Source organism: Cyprinodon variegatus, unplaced genomic scaffold (assembly GCF_000732505.1).
Source record: "Cyprinodon variegatus isolate N-32 unplaced genomic scaffold, C_variegatus-1.0 Scaffold1751, whole genome shotgun sequence".
Classification (NCBI taxonomy): Eukaryota; Metazoa; Chordata; class Actinopteri; order Cyprinodontiformes; family Cyprinodontidae; genus Cyprinodon; species Cyprinodon variegatus.
The window spans coordinates 29440-44314 of record NW_015152204.1 but is presented as its reverse complement, the minus strand read 5'-3'; the positions used below and the strand labels follow the sequence as shown (position 1 = coordinate 44314).

At 38.8% G+C, this 14875-nt stretch overlaps 2 protein-coding genes across 3 annotated transcripts in view; one reads left to right on the top strand and one right to left on the bottom strand.

Annotated features, from left to right (window-relative positions):
* anapc7 (anaphase promoting complex subunit 7) overlaps nucleotides 1-10667 on the top strand; it is a 28212-nt gene extending 17545 nt beyond the window's left edge. Inside the window, exons 8-11 of one of the 2 annotated variants that reach the window (XM_015404453.1) lie at nucleotides 4549-4745; nucleotides 4886-5110; nucleotides 5257-5407; nucleotides 9731-10667. In XM_015404453.1, the coding sequence (XP_015259939.1) occupies nucleotides 4549-4745; nucleotides 4886-5110; nucleotides 5257-5407; nucleotides 9731-9920 (763 nt within the window). In that variant the 3' untranslated portion in view covers nucleotides 9921-10667. The remainder of the gene's footprint in view (nucleotides 1-4548; nucleotides 4746-4885; nucleotides 5111-5256; nucleotides 5408-9730) is intronic. The other variant, XM_015404454.1, reaches the window with a different exon arrangement.
* A 2523-nt stretch (nucleotides 10668-13190) lies between these two features.
* LOC107104459 (sarcoplasmic/endoplasmic reticulum calcium ATPase 2-like) overlaps nucleotides 13191-14875 on the bottom strand; it is a 31113-nt gene continuing 29428 nt past the window's right edge. Inside the window, exon 18 of the mRNA XM_015404456.1 lies at nucleotides 13191-13708. Coding sequence (XP_015259942.1) covers nucleotides 13695-13708 — 14 coding nt within the window. The 3' untranslated portion in view covers nucleotides 13191-13694. The remainder of the gene's footprint in view (nucleotides 13709-14875) is intronic.

Below are 14875 nucleotides of genomic sequence, written 5' to 3'. Positions count from 1 at the left end.
CTCTGACAGCAAGACCGGCCATTATTAGAGACCCGGCCGCTATTGGAATACAGGCCAATATTAGAGAATTTACGGTAAATTAACTTAAAATCCTGAACCCTGCTGACAGAATATGTTCGCTTTTATTCTCCTGGCGCCTGCCTCCTCGCGGCCGGCCAGAGGCTGCTGTTGAAGGGATTCCTACTGTCAGCGCACCGCTGGCATGTGGGGGTCTGAGCGCAGGATGATAATCTGGATGAACTGACTGCAATGATTAAGTTTTCAGGTGGACTTTCTCACTTAAAAACATATTAAAACTACTTTATTCCCACTGATCACAGCAAATATAGCTGCAAGGTGTATTTATTACGGCCGTGAGAGACACATAGCTGATGACACAGGGCTGTGATTACTCCTCTGAGACAGTTTATTTGCACATAAATTAACTTAAAATCCTGAAACCTGCTGACAGAATATGTTCGCTTTTATTATCCTATTATCCTTTTATAATCCTTTAGATTATTTAGATGAAAAACACCTACCAGCCACCGCGGTGAACCCGGAGGCGACGCGGCCCAGAGGCTGCTGTTGAATTAAGTTTTCAGGTAGAAAAAGAGAGCGGGAGCAAAACTGAGTATGATTGCGCTTTATACATGTATTTATTACTAAGTATTAATCGAACCCATCAAAGTCATCATCCTTAGATTGTACCAGTTAGTTCTGACGTGCGGCTGAAGCATCTTTGCTGCTCTGCCTGCGCAGTGCAAAAGTGTGTCTGACACGCGTTGGGCGGAGCTTCACTATCCTTTCTCTGCCTTGCAGCTATATTTGCTTTCCAGCAGCAAAACTTCAATTTTTCTATCTCGAGCAGCAGCAGTAGCGCGTCAAGCACGTCAGATGCTTAAACGCTCCCGACGCGCTGCGCCTGCTGCTCAAAACGCGCTGCTTTGCATGTAAACTCGCTGCTAATGCTGCACCTGCTGCGTCCGGTTTACACCGATGTCGAGTGGTTGAAGTTCCTTTGTCAGATCTCCCGCAATAAGCACAGCGTTCATTTGTTTTACCATGTTTTTCACATCAGCTGTGAGATGGGTACGCATGGAGTCACAGATTAACAGAGATGGTGATGAGTGGAAAAAAACCACCTGGTCTCCTTATATTCACCTCCCTCAGCCACTCTTTCATCATCTCCTTAATGAGGAGATGAGGAGTTCTGCATGGTGCATGGTGGTCTCAAAAGTCCGCAGTAACAACACACATAGGGCACACCGCACCAAAGGGCGCACCGCACATTTTGAGGTGAAAAAAAGACGTTTATATGCGCCTTATAGTCGTGAAAATATGGTAATATGCCCTGCTCGGCTGCGGCTACTTCAGCTCCGGTTAGCATCGCAAACCGGATGCTACTTTCGGCAGTTAAAACAGCGATTCCCGTACCTACAACACAGCGTCACAGTATAGGAATAGAGTACACCTGTAAGACTCTAATTGAGAGCCTGCTGACCAGCTACATCTTCATCTGGCCTGGGAGCTGCAGGGCCTCTGACTGGAAGTCTCTACAGAGGGTGGTGAGGACAGGGGAGAACATCACGAGGGCGCCGCTCCCCTGCATCAAGAATATCGCGGACAGGCGCTGCTCAGCCCGGGCTCACCAGATCCTCTCCGACCTCACCCACCCCAACCATTAGGGGTGGGTATTGGCAAAGAAGTCATGATTCGATTCGAATCACGATTCACATGCCACGATGCGATTCTATCACGATGCATCACGATACTTGAAATATTGCGATGCATCGCAATGCATTGCGATATTTTCACTGAACACTGTAAGAAAAGGATACAGCCATTACCAGTGGCTGACTGGCTGGGTGTGATCTGGATAGTGTCTTCAATTGATACATAACTGAAAGCAACTGAATTCATGCCATGAAAACAAATACTGGACAGAAATATTACTATTACTGGTGTGGAAACTATGACAAAAAGATCTTAGGATTCATCAAACTTAAAACAACAAAATAAGGATAATCAGTGCCATTTACATGGCCTCAGTGGTCCTTTAAACCAATAAAACGAAAACATTCAAATGTATATTTCCCCTTTTGCAAATGACATGCATCATATCAATTTCGTTTTTACCTTCCTTGTTTTTAAAGCCAGAATGCATCCAAGCATCTGACTTGAAATGTGATGGAGCCGCGGAGCGAATTTTCTCAGTCTCCTCCATATTTTGTTTACGAATGACTAGTCTCAGTATCCCAAGCAGGACATGCTTGTGACGCAAAGCAGCGGGCGTCAACACATCCGCAGCAACATCTGCTGGACTGGAAGTGGTATTCCACTTGGTTTGGCTGATGTGCGCCAACCATTCATGTATTTTATTTGTTCATTTTTTTTTTTTATAATCGATTCTTGCCTTCAAGAATCGATGCAGTAGATCACAAAAATTAGAATCACGATGCATCGATTTGACGATTATTTTGCACACCCTTACCAACCATGGACTGTTTTCTCCCCTGGCGAGTGGCAGAAGGTTCCGCAGCATCTTCTGCAGAAGGACCAGACTACTGAACAGTTTCTTCCCCCTGGCCATCAGACTGCTTAACGCCACATAACAAGAAGTCATTCAAGCCTGGCATGATGTGAATCAAGGCAGTGGAGTCCCACATGTGAAATGTGAAACACAAAGCAATATTTTTTCAATTCCGAAGAGATGGCACTGGTCGACCTCATCAATCAGGAGGAAGAAGAACTCCCTTGTTTGCACATGTAGAGTGCTCAAGGTTCTGTTAAATCGGCTTGTATATGTTCGTAGCGGCGCTTAAACAGCAGGATTTGCCCATTAAGACCTTACAATGGCCGACTGAATTTCAAACATGTTTGATTTTCTCCCAACTTTACGATTCCTGATCAGGAGATGGTCGCGAAAGTCTTATCGCACCATTAGGCTGTAACCCGGCCTGATCCACAAAATTTTTTGCATGACTGGAGAATTGGCCCGAAAAGGGCAAAAAATCTTACATTGTATGCCTGCCTTTACCAAGAAGCAGCAGATCCGTTCCACCCTTACCTCTGCAGTGCCTCCTCAGCCATCTCCAACATCAACACCGTCAGATGCACCAAATCTCTGGATGTTTTCTTTGCATAATATGGGGCTTGTGGTGGATACAGCTATAAAAAACAAATTATTTAGTAGTTCTGGCTTATCTATAACAGGAAACAAGAGGTTTTGGCTCTTCAAATGTTTTTATTTTTAGTGTTTTCACACAAAACAGTGGTCTCTTGCTTTAATTAACAACCTTATGTTTTCGCAGAGGCAAGCAAAAATAGAATACCCAAGGCGATGGTAGACGAATGTCATCGTGCACTTACCATGTTCATTATTAACAGAATCGATAAGGAATCTGGTTATGTTTTCGATTACCATCCCTGTACCAAACTGAAAAATAGTTGATCTCTACTTAAAAACAATTTAGATTTTAAAATCGAAAAACATTCTATTTTTTCTTTTTTTATTATTAAAAAAATTGGGTGTATAAAATCGATGCATAAGCACCTGCATTTTATGTCAGTGTTAAATGCTGTTTAAAGTAACGGATTATATTAAAAATTGTCTCCGGAACTTTACTGGTTGTTGATTTTCTTTAGTCAGACCCCACTGATTTTTAATTGATTACCCCTGATGTTGAGTATTCAATCATAGTCTTCAGTGGGAATCAAATGAACACATATAATGTCCTTTTTAACCTTTTTTATTATAAAAGAAATTGCAATTCAGACCAGCTTCCAGGAATAACTGTAGCACTGTGCTTATTTTGAGAGATAAGATATCAGAGTTCTCTCTTAAGCTACCGGTACTTAAAAAATTTCTCTTAAGCTACCGGTACTTAAGAAACCTTTGGTTTCTTTTATTTTTCTTTTTTTTTTATTCTTTCATTTAACCATTGTAACTTTGGTTCTGTTTGGGTCAGTATGAAAGCACAATCAAACTCCAATGTACATCAAACTAGAAGAAGGTGGTCTCGATTCAGCTCCATGTGAATTCTGGTGCACACCAGTGCATCGGTGCACACTGATATCTGAAAACGTACTCTAGTGCGGTAATATAATAAAATATCTGGACCAGATGAGGATATGTGCATGTTTAGTAACAGTAATCTTTTCCTTCTCTTAAATCCAGTGGATATTTCTATTCAATGTCTCCATTGCATCAGCATGTTATTCTTAAGCAGCACCACTTATTTTTTTAGACACCGTCGTTTGCCAATAGTTGTAAAAAACAAAACATGAATAAATTAAATAAAGTTAAACAGGCTGTTTAAAACTCATGTTTTTTATCCATCAGTTTTTACTGCTTCACAACAATGGTCAAAGAGGCTGACTATGGGTTAGTCAAAGGGACAAACTTGCTTACATCTGAAATGAGATTTTGAAGAAAAAAAAAACATTATGAATACTTTTCAATTAAGTTTAATTATTCCATTAACACTGCCCTAGTTAGTATTTAACCGAATTGGTGACATTATTTCCTGGCGGAGCTTTTTAATTTATTGAATTTGTTGTTTTCAGCTGCCACAGCTTTTATAGCAAGCGCTATTCCAGAGCCCTCTACCTGGGTGCTAAAGCCATCCAACTGAACAGCAACAGTGTGCAAGCCCTCCTACTCAAGGGCGCTGCCCTGAGAAATATGGGCCGAGTCCAGGAAGCCATCATCCATTTCAGGGAGGCCATGCGGTTAGCCCCATGCAGACTTGACTGCTATGAAGGCATGTCTTTTTTTATTTATTTATTTATTTATTTATTTATTTATTTATTTATTTATTTTTTAACCCTTTTATGGTCTGATTGTATCAGGAGTACAGCATTTCTATTCTGCATTCATTAACTTGCATGTGCATTCCTTCAGGTCTGATCGACTGTTATCTGGCCTCAAATGGGATTCGAGAAGCTATGGGAATGGCAAACAATATCTATAAGACTCTTGGGGCAAATGCACAGACCCTTACCATTCTAGCCACTGTTTGTCTGGAAGACCCTGTGACACAAGAGAAGGCCAAAGCTCTGCTTGATAAAGCTCTCGCTCAGAGACCAGACTACACCAAGGCTGTGGTAAAAAAGGCTGAACTGCTAAGTATGTACCAATTACAAAACAGACTTTTGGTTGCACATAGGAAACTAATGTAGTTATGTCAGGTATAAAATTTGCACTAATCTTTGTGTTAACTTATGGAGCAATAGTTTGTTTGTTTACTAATTAAATAACTTACTTTTGTGAAGATCGGGAACAGAAATATGAGGAAGGGATTGCTCTTCTACGGAATGCCCTGGCCAATCAGAGTGACTGCGTCCTGCATAGAATGCTGGGAGATTTTCTGGTCGCTGTCAATGATTATCAAGAGGCTATGGACCAGTACAGCATAGCATTGAGGTAGATGTAATCACATTTTCGTTTGTTTTCACAATCATTTATATTTTCAGTACTTTATTCTGTGATATGTTTTTCTTTTCCTATTTTTTAGGATTAGTAGGTGAAGATGCGACAATAAGTGTTGGGACTAAAGTATTACTAAGTAACATTACCTAGGTTACTTTTGCAGTAAGTAGTACTGTAACTAATCAGTTTGTAAAAGACGGTAACACATTAGTCATTACTACCCTTTAACACTAGAACTCCCAAGGCCGTCATTTTGACCGTTTTGAGATTTTAAAGGGAAAGAACTTTATTTAAAATTAATCTTATGTTTCTCATGTTAACTGACTTTTTCTGTTTCTATATTTCCTTCATTTTCAAGTAGTTTTTTAATTAAAAAAAAAAGTGTAAACAATAACTATGGTTAATTTTACCTTGATCTCCCACAGCCAGCATTTTAATGGCTCTATTAGTTGCATTGTAAATTCTTCCCGCGGTTGATTGACGTTCGGTACCATTGCCTAGGAACCAACATTCTACCAAGAACTCTTTGGCTAATATGGAGGATGTGGAGGACTGGGTAGGAAGCGGCTTAGAATCTGACGGCGAGTCCGAGGATGACCGCCGGCCCCCGGGAAAATGCAGATGTATCAGTGACCCTTTAGACAATAGTAAAACTTTTGTTCAAGCACTGCTCACACCTCAGCCGGTTCACTCAATGGCCCAAAAGCCAAACCAGAGCCCGCAGTCTATTATAACCACACACAGGTCTGCTGGATATGTCGGATCAGATGATTAGGAAGGATTCTGTAAAAGCTAAGACGAGACGGTGGCCTGTGGTTGTATTTTAAGGTGTCCTGGAAATATCAGCTTTAAGTGTAATGTTTTTTTCAGGAGGTGTTTGTCACTTTATCCTTGAATTGGTAAAATGGTTGCAGGCAAACCGCAGGATTCCAGCCCCTCTGCCGCTGAAGAGCAGCGTTGGAGAGGCAGAGAAAACAGCGCTTCACAAAAAAATGCTCATATTAGGTTTGTCATAAATGTGAAAAGGTGGTCTGCGGGAAATGTTTGGGGGGAATCAATCAATTTCTTAAAAAAAAATTGTAATTTCCAACGTTGAACCTCTGTAGTAAAAAAGTCTTACTCTATGGATTTGTTTTTAATATAAATTTAGAACACAAATAATAATAGCATACGATACAGCCTTTGAAAATATATATTGGACCTATTTTAAGGTTTACATATCCACAATGGGTTTATATCGCACACTAGAACTATCTCAGGTGATGACATCACTACTCATGCGTTCCATTGGGAAAAAATGACACCCGTCAAATTAACAACCAGTGGGAGTTCTAGTAGGATCAGAATTCTGGGAGTCCTAGTGTTAAAGGGGGATGCTGGGGTTTTTTTTTTATTATTATTATTTTACATTGAGCCCTTGATTTTACATTATTACATCATGTTCTACTCACCTATATAAGTTTTGTGTCATTTGGAGCTGTTCCGCAGATATTTCGTTATATCTGCGGAACAGGTTATATTCAAGTAACGACTTGAAGGCACTAACTAAACTGTTCATAATTGATCATTTATGGTACGCCAGCATTTATAACATGTAGGCGAATCACTGTCCCCCAGACATCCGCGGTTATATTTTTATATTTATAAAAGCAGCGCGTGTATGACGTCCCCCGCGCGCACCGGCTACCGTTCATTCATCCTGTCCGCTGAACTGCTGCTAGTTTTTTTTCACATACCTGGAAGATGTCTAGTGCTACTACCACAGATGATCTCACTCTCCAAATGGAATTGAACGATTCAGATTAGCTAGCCTAATTCATAGAAGGGGTAGGGCGTAGACGCCTGTGGCCCAGGCTGCCTATCACAACTCCAGTCCGGCGCGCGGATGACGTCATACACACTCCGCTTTGTTTTAAAAAAATATAAATATAAAAAATATAACCACTGATGTCTAGGGGACAGTTATCCGCCTACATGTTATGAATGCTGGTGTACCATAACGCATGAATTATTAACAGTTCAGTTTGTGCCTTCAACTCGTTGCCCATAAGAAGACGTTACTTGGATTACAAAACCAAATATCTTCGAAACAGCTCCAAATGACACAAAACTATGGGTGAGTAGAAAATTATGTAATACAGTAACTTAAAGGGGAAAATCTTTTTTTTTTACATTGGCCCCTTGATTTTAAGGTACATAGATAAGGATGACAGTCTCCTTGCATAAGCGTATGTGTCAGCAATATGCAGGTGTAAGCGCATGTAACAGAGCAAATCTCGGAAACATTTAGCGTAATTGTCTCCCCTCTATGTGGGGCGAACAAAAACTATGTAAACATTGGAAAGAAACTGTAATTTAAAGATGATTTACAGTTTCTCATGCAAAAATCCTGGGATCATGCAGTCCTGTGAGGAATTTTTTATTTTTTGGGGGGATAGTGTAACCCTTATTTAATTCTATTGCAAAATATCTATTTTATTTTTGTTACATTGTTTCAAAAGTATTGTTATTCAGCTTAATAATTCTTTTATAGCCAATTAAAGGCTTTCCAATGTGTAAAGATATAAAGTTCCAAAAGATCTTATTTTTCTTTTATTATAAACAAGAAACATGATCATGTCTAAATAATTATATTGCTGTCAAATCACACACATCAAAATGGTGCGGGTTAGTTTTCAGTGTTTTTCCAGATGTATAGACCTTTATTTATGAATCAATTAATAACAAACACCTTATGTTCCATAATTAAACATTTAGTTATACTTAAAATTAAAATTTTCTCAATTCTTAGAAATTTTTTAAATATTATGCTGCGTTCACACCGGGGGCAGCTGGCGCGACAGAAGCAGCGAGTTTACATGCAAAGTCAATGGTTGACGCGCGTCAAGGCGCAGCAAAAGGTCCCGCGGCGCGTTTCGAGCAGCAAGCGCAGCGCGTCTGAGCAGCTGAAGCAGCGCGTGACGCGCCGCAAACGCGTTGCAAACGCGTTGCTGCTCGAGATGGAAAAATTGAATTTTTGCTGCTCGACGCGCCGCGTCAACCAATCAGAGAAGCTGATCTGGGAGCTGGCTGGGAGAGAGACACAGCGCTGATGACACAGACCGCTCTGATTACTCCTCTTAAACAGTTTATTAACGCACAATTAACTTAAAATATATACATCTGCCGGCAGAATATGTTCGCTTTTATTATCCTGATGCCTGCAGATCGGATTATTTAGATGAAAAACACCTACCAGCCGCCGCGGTAAACCGCGAGGAGGCAACCCGGCCAGAGGCTGCTGATGAATGGATTCCTTCTGTCGGCGCACCGCCGGTATGTGGGGGTCTGAGCGGCTCCGACAGAAATAATATTGGGAGGCAGGATTGTAATCTGGATGAACTGACTGCACTGATGAAGTTTTCAGGTGTATTTTCCCACTTAAAAACATATTAAAACTAATTTTTTCCCACTGATCACAGCAAATATAGCTGCAAGGCAGAGAAAGGATAGAGTAGCTCCGTCCAACGCGCGTCGGACACAATTTTCGACCGCGCAGCCAGAGCAGCAAAGCTTCTTCCGCCGCGCGTCAGAAGCTGGTACATGCAGCAAAAAAATGAAGCGGCAGACGTGATTTTGCTGCTCCTGCTGCATCTAGTTTGAAAGCAGCATGATTCACTCCGCTCTGGCTTTGCACTGCCCACGGGCTGCTGAGAGGAGGATGGTTGTGCCGGCTGCGGTTCGCTCTTCTTGCACTCAAACACAGAGCAACTTTCTGCTCTTAAATTGTTTCCGTGCACGATGTATTGCATTGCGCACTGTTGGCATCAGTCTTAATAAAGTGAAGCCACACTTTTGACCTGGGGGGCATTTTAAAGGGGTTCCATGACGCTCGCAACCAGTTCACAACAGATACACATGAACCCTGGCTGTAGGCGTGACCACGTATCTATTTTTCCTGGATGACGCAATCATGTTAAGTGTTACAGCCAATCACCGAAACTTGGTACCGAAAGACGAGGCATGTTTCGATACTCTGTAGAACCGAAGCATTTCGGTCGGTACCATAAAAGAATTGAAGTTCGGTACCCAGCCCTATATAACAGTAACTTAATAGTTGACTATGAACGAGTTGCTTTCAATGAGCACTAACTGTGTTATTAACTCAGTTACTTTCTTTGAGAATTAACTGGAACCTATAAATAGTTTAAGTAACTTGCCCACATTGTGACAATGCTTTTGATTTGGTGTGACATTCTTCCCTAAAGTAATCCTTTTATATAACTTGATTCAATTGTTGTATAGGCCAACTCCTGGGTGTTTTTTTTTATCTTCCAGCTTGGATCCTAATGACCAGAAGTCTTTAGAGGGCATGCAAAAGATGGAGAAAGAAGAGAGTCCCACAGACGCCACAGTGGAACTAGATGGTGATGACATGGAGGGCAGTGGGGAGGAAGGAGATTTGGAGGGTAGTGACAGTGAAGCTGCTCAATGGGCTGATCAGGAACAGTGGTTTGGGATGCAATGACCCACACCTTAGCCCACCGCAAGCCTACAGCCACTGTTCCATGTAAACAGACCTCCATTCTGGTGGCACCTGGAAGTTACATAGCAAAACATTCTTAGATGATCCTGGTTTGGAAAGCCTAAGAAGGGATTTTCCAGAGACTAACCATCAAATGTTAGGTTTCTGTTACTTTATGGAATAGCTACCCATCTGTTTTGATATTCAGCTTAACGCGCTCTGCGTTAAGTTAAATTTCCTTTTTCTGCTAACATCACCAGCTTTATTCTGATCTCACTATTGCTTCATTTACCTGTATCAGTCACTGCATCTAGGCAGTTGGCATCCACTGACATAAGGAAAAAGAAAACAGATTTTTTTGGTTTGTAGAAAGACATTTCAAGGGGGAAAAATGCCCTTGTCCTTTACTTTTAAAATTATCTTTTCTGTACCACCTGATCTGTTTGCTTTAAACTGTTCTGTATAAAGATGCTTTCAGGTAAACAAACACGTGACAGCAGTTGGATTTATTCCCCTACAGCTGTGTAAATGACGGACAGAAACAAAACATTTATGATGCAAATGCAATTTGTGTTTGTGTAAGACTTGATGTCCACCGTGTCACACCACAAAAATGTGAAAATGACTGGACTTTGTTCAACATTTGGTGTTTAATAAAGACTTGAACTCACTAAATTGTAAAGTGTCACTGAACATTTATAAGTAAAACGCTTATATTTTATACATATTTTAATAAATGTATAATAAATTTGAAATGATTCTGAGATTCTGAGTCTCCTTTATTGTAAAAGATGCCATTAAAACAACAAATTATTTACTGAAGTATGATTCAGCTCTAAGATCTTTTCTTCTTGAATAAGGAGCATTGGAACATATTTGTTCACATCTCAGGGTTAGGGGTTATTACGATTGATAAATGAAAATTTTGAAGTGGCACATTGATTCTACATTCACCTTGTAAGCTGGTCCTTTTGATGTCCAAGTATTCACTGCTGTAAATGGAAGAGAGTTTCCTTAAAACATATTCTTTGATTTTTATTTTTTAAATAATTCTAATTCAAAACAATGAAAACAAAAGAAATATAAGGAAATTATGTAATTGTGTACTTTTTTTCTCTAAAACAAATTGAGCCAAGGTGCTAAGGTTCTGTTTCTAAAGCTGAAATTTGAAGACTATTTTCCATATTAGGTTTATTGGTCTCCCTAAATTTTCTTTAGTTTGAGGGTGTGTACCTGCACATCACATTGAGTGAGGACATTTTGCTCGTCCTCCCAAGGTATTTTGTATAGGGCTAAGGTGTCAGTTGGTTTAGGGTGAGGCCTGCAATGGTAATTGATAAGTTTTGGGTTGGAGTTCAAAATGGCTGAAAATTCCCATTTTCAGTCAACACATGGTCCTCACTACACAAACTGGGGGGTGTGTATGGCCGTGTTTTTCCTTGAGGGGGACAAAGTTCCACATCGCGGGGCACTAGACCAGGTCCGCTTGGGGGAGATCACGTTTTATCCGTCCCTGTACAAATGGGTTCGGCCAATATACAAGCACAGATCTCGTTATATCTGCCGTGTGGGGACTATAAATCTGATATTAGGGAGGAAGGTACTGCTGCTGAATCTCCTTGTTAAATTTTTATAGCACCCACAACAGTAATGAGAAGTTCGGTATCCTTTGCTTGCTTTGTGTGTTAGCGTATTGGTGGTAAAAGCCGGAGAAGGCTAAACCTGTTTTACAATACATAGTCATAAACAGATAGTCATTGGACGCTGCTGGTAGTGAGGCTGACTTGCCTATAGTGCAGCCATCTTGGGTCAGACCATACCAGAATGAATAGCAGGCACCTCAGATCTCATTTTGAACACATGAAAGATGAGTATTCATATTCCAGTATTTATACAAAGTATTTGTATTAGGAAAAACACTGTACAGTACAGTATTTTTTTATTTATTTTTTTATATATTTTGTTTGACTCTCACTTATTCTTATTTTTTATCCACTTTTTAAGGTCCACATTTGTGAGACCAATTAGCTGTAATCTTGACACTAACAATTTACCCATTGTGGGAAAACAGACAGATTTTATATTACATATATATAGCTTAAATATATTGTTTATTCAGTAAAGTCTCACAAAGCTCTGATGCATTCACAAAGTTATCACTCGAGCCCTGATGTCGACAATCCGTCAATTCAAGGAGAAATACACCTCACAGTGCTGAGGCATCCTTCTTTTCTTCTACTGTACTTAAAGCAGCAGTTTAGGGTAGCAGGTCAATATCCCCAAGATGGCGCCTAGCAACCGTGACAGTTGGCACAAAAATCAGGAATAGGAAGAGTATGGATACTGAACTTCTGAGTTATTTTTTTTTTCATATGTTGTAAACTGAACAAGGACTAAAGCCATGAGAATACAGAGTTAAAAAAGGTGACAACCACCCAGAGCATGAACAAATATAAAGCAAATGTAATGATAAAATGGGGGTAGACAATGTATGTATAAAAATATTTCTGAAAAATCTCTTATATTCAACAACAAAAAATAGTTAAGCAAAATAATTAAATAATAATAATAAAAGAAAAGCTATGCAGTAATAAATTAGATTGAAAAAGAAGACATTCATACAGAAAAGCAGTCTTTTAGCATATAGACATTTTCTTTATGGAAAAAGTAAGTATATTCATTTCATACATAAATGCTATGATCATAGGGAGAGTTTTCGTACGAGGAGATTTTTGTAGGAGAAATTTGACCATAATTATATTAATAATTAAAAATTCTACTTGTTTATCTTGGGCATTAATATTAAATTTCATAGCCGAGGGGGGTAGAACATTTATGTTTAAAGATTTAAAGAGTAACCAGTTATGAACTGAGGATAAAAATGTTTGGGTTTTATTACAATAAAAAAAAAGATGTCCAGTTGAGTCTTCTTGCTCACATGGACAGTTGTCTACAGTGAATTTAAATTTGGAGCAGTTTAATTGGTTGGAAGGATGAATGTCATTTAAAGTTTGGAAATTAATCTTCATATTTAGACAGAATAGCAAATTTCAGATATTTGGTTCTCAATGCAGATATAATTCTTTTAATAGGAAAGGTCTTTTATATCCTGGCGCCATATAAATAGCGCCCGTTGATTAGTTTCTTTCCTAGACAGAGCCACCTATGGAGCGACTTTACTATTACTGTTTCTATATAGGATGTATTTATGGATCAGAAACTCTACATTAAAGCACATCAAGACCCACTGTAGCAGTGTTTCAAAGACACCAGGACAAGTGAAGTAAGATCCTTATATATGACAGCTTTAATTACCTGAAACGGTCCATGTGATATACTTAAAATTACAGTACAGAAGTTCAGCAACAAAATGCCTGACCAACTTAGAGTAAAATATATGCAAGACTGCTCATCTGCCTTCCAAGTTATGGCAAAATATCCTCAAAAAGAAAACAAAATGTTCTTTTAAATATTCCATAAAACTATTTTCTTACAAAAAACTAAACAGAGACTTTTAGGGTTTATAACATTTGTACTGATTAAAATCTAACAGATGTGTAAACTTCTGAAAAAATGGATGCAAAAATGTTTCATCTAAGTTCCTCATGCAGAAAGATAAAAGGACTGACTAGTAACTTATGGATATTTGAGATTATGGAGTCCCCTGTCATGATATCACAGCATGCAGCTCTTTCGTAGAGATGTGCCACCCAAAATATACATACAGACCACAAAACAAAACTCAGACTTTATAAGGAATAAAATGTGGAAGGGGACCTATTTGGTCTTTCCTGTAAAAAGAAAAAAGAAAGGAAAAAAATCAGAGGGCAAAAATCATGTAAAATTTAAGAAGAAAATTAGCCTGGAAGCCAGGTAGTTAACAAAAACAAGCCTTATTAAACAATATTAAATGGTAATATCCTGTATATGGAAATTTGCTTCTAAAAGTCTAAAATTAAAATAACAGGCATTAAAACATCTTTGTCGGTGATGCACTGGCACCTGGCGACACTGATGGCATTTTATAACACAATCTCTTTTCACAGTTTCTGAACCATGAGGCATTTCTGTTCGATCTTAATATACACACAGCAGTAACTTAGTTTTTTCTGTAAATGAACACAATGGTAGTGGGCATGCTGATTAGAGTTCTCACTCTGCAAGTAAACCTGTCCAGGAGTTAGTCCCTTAATTTATAAATATGACCAGAACTGTCATAAAACAGCCACACCCGGTAAGTAACCAACGTTAATGTTTGCTGCTTTTTGACAAAAAACTAAATAAACACAGACTCTTGTTTGTTTTGTACGGATATACAGCAGCTTCAAAAACAAATTTTTTCACCCATGTTGTGCTCTGCTAAATCTTACAGCTTGGTGCTTTTATTACATATTCAAGTGAGAGATATATCACATTTTTAGCCATACCATTAAGAGCAAATGCAGACCTAATGTAAGGAAAAAGCTAAAAATAATAATGAAAACATATTTTCTTCAAGTAAAAACAAAGCAGAGACATTTATTGAAACCTTTTGGTAAAGATGTGAGGTAAATACATTAATTCACCTTAAGTTAAGTTAGAATAAAGTCACATTACAAACTTAAAAAAAAGATCCAACATTTAATTTCACCACATATTGGTGGAACATTTATTCTGCTATTAAAACTTTACACAACTCCCTTGAACAAACAGAATGACCATTAGTTTCCTGTAAAATCAAGTTGGTAGCGTACAGGGGGAACCTTCTTTGGATATTCTATCAGGGTTGTCAAAAGCTTAAATGTAAAATATATTTTTGTGCAGGTTTGATTACAGTTCTGACAGGATTTTTGGTTTGGGAAATGGCACATGAAATTAGATTAGTTGATGATTATTATTAAATCAATTAAACCTACAATTAATAAACTTTAAACGTCCCAGAGAGCAATGCTTAGCTATATATATATATAGATATATAT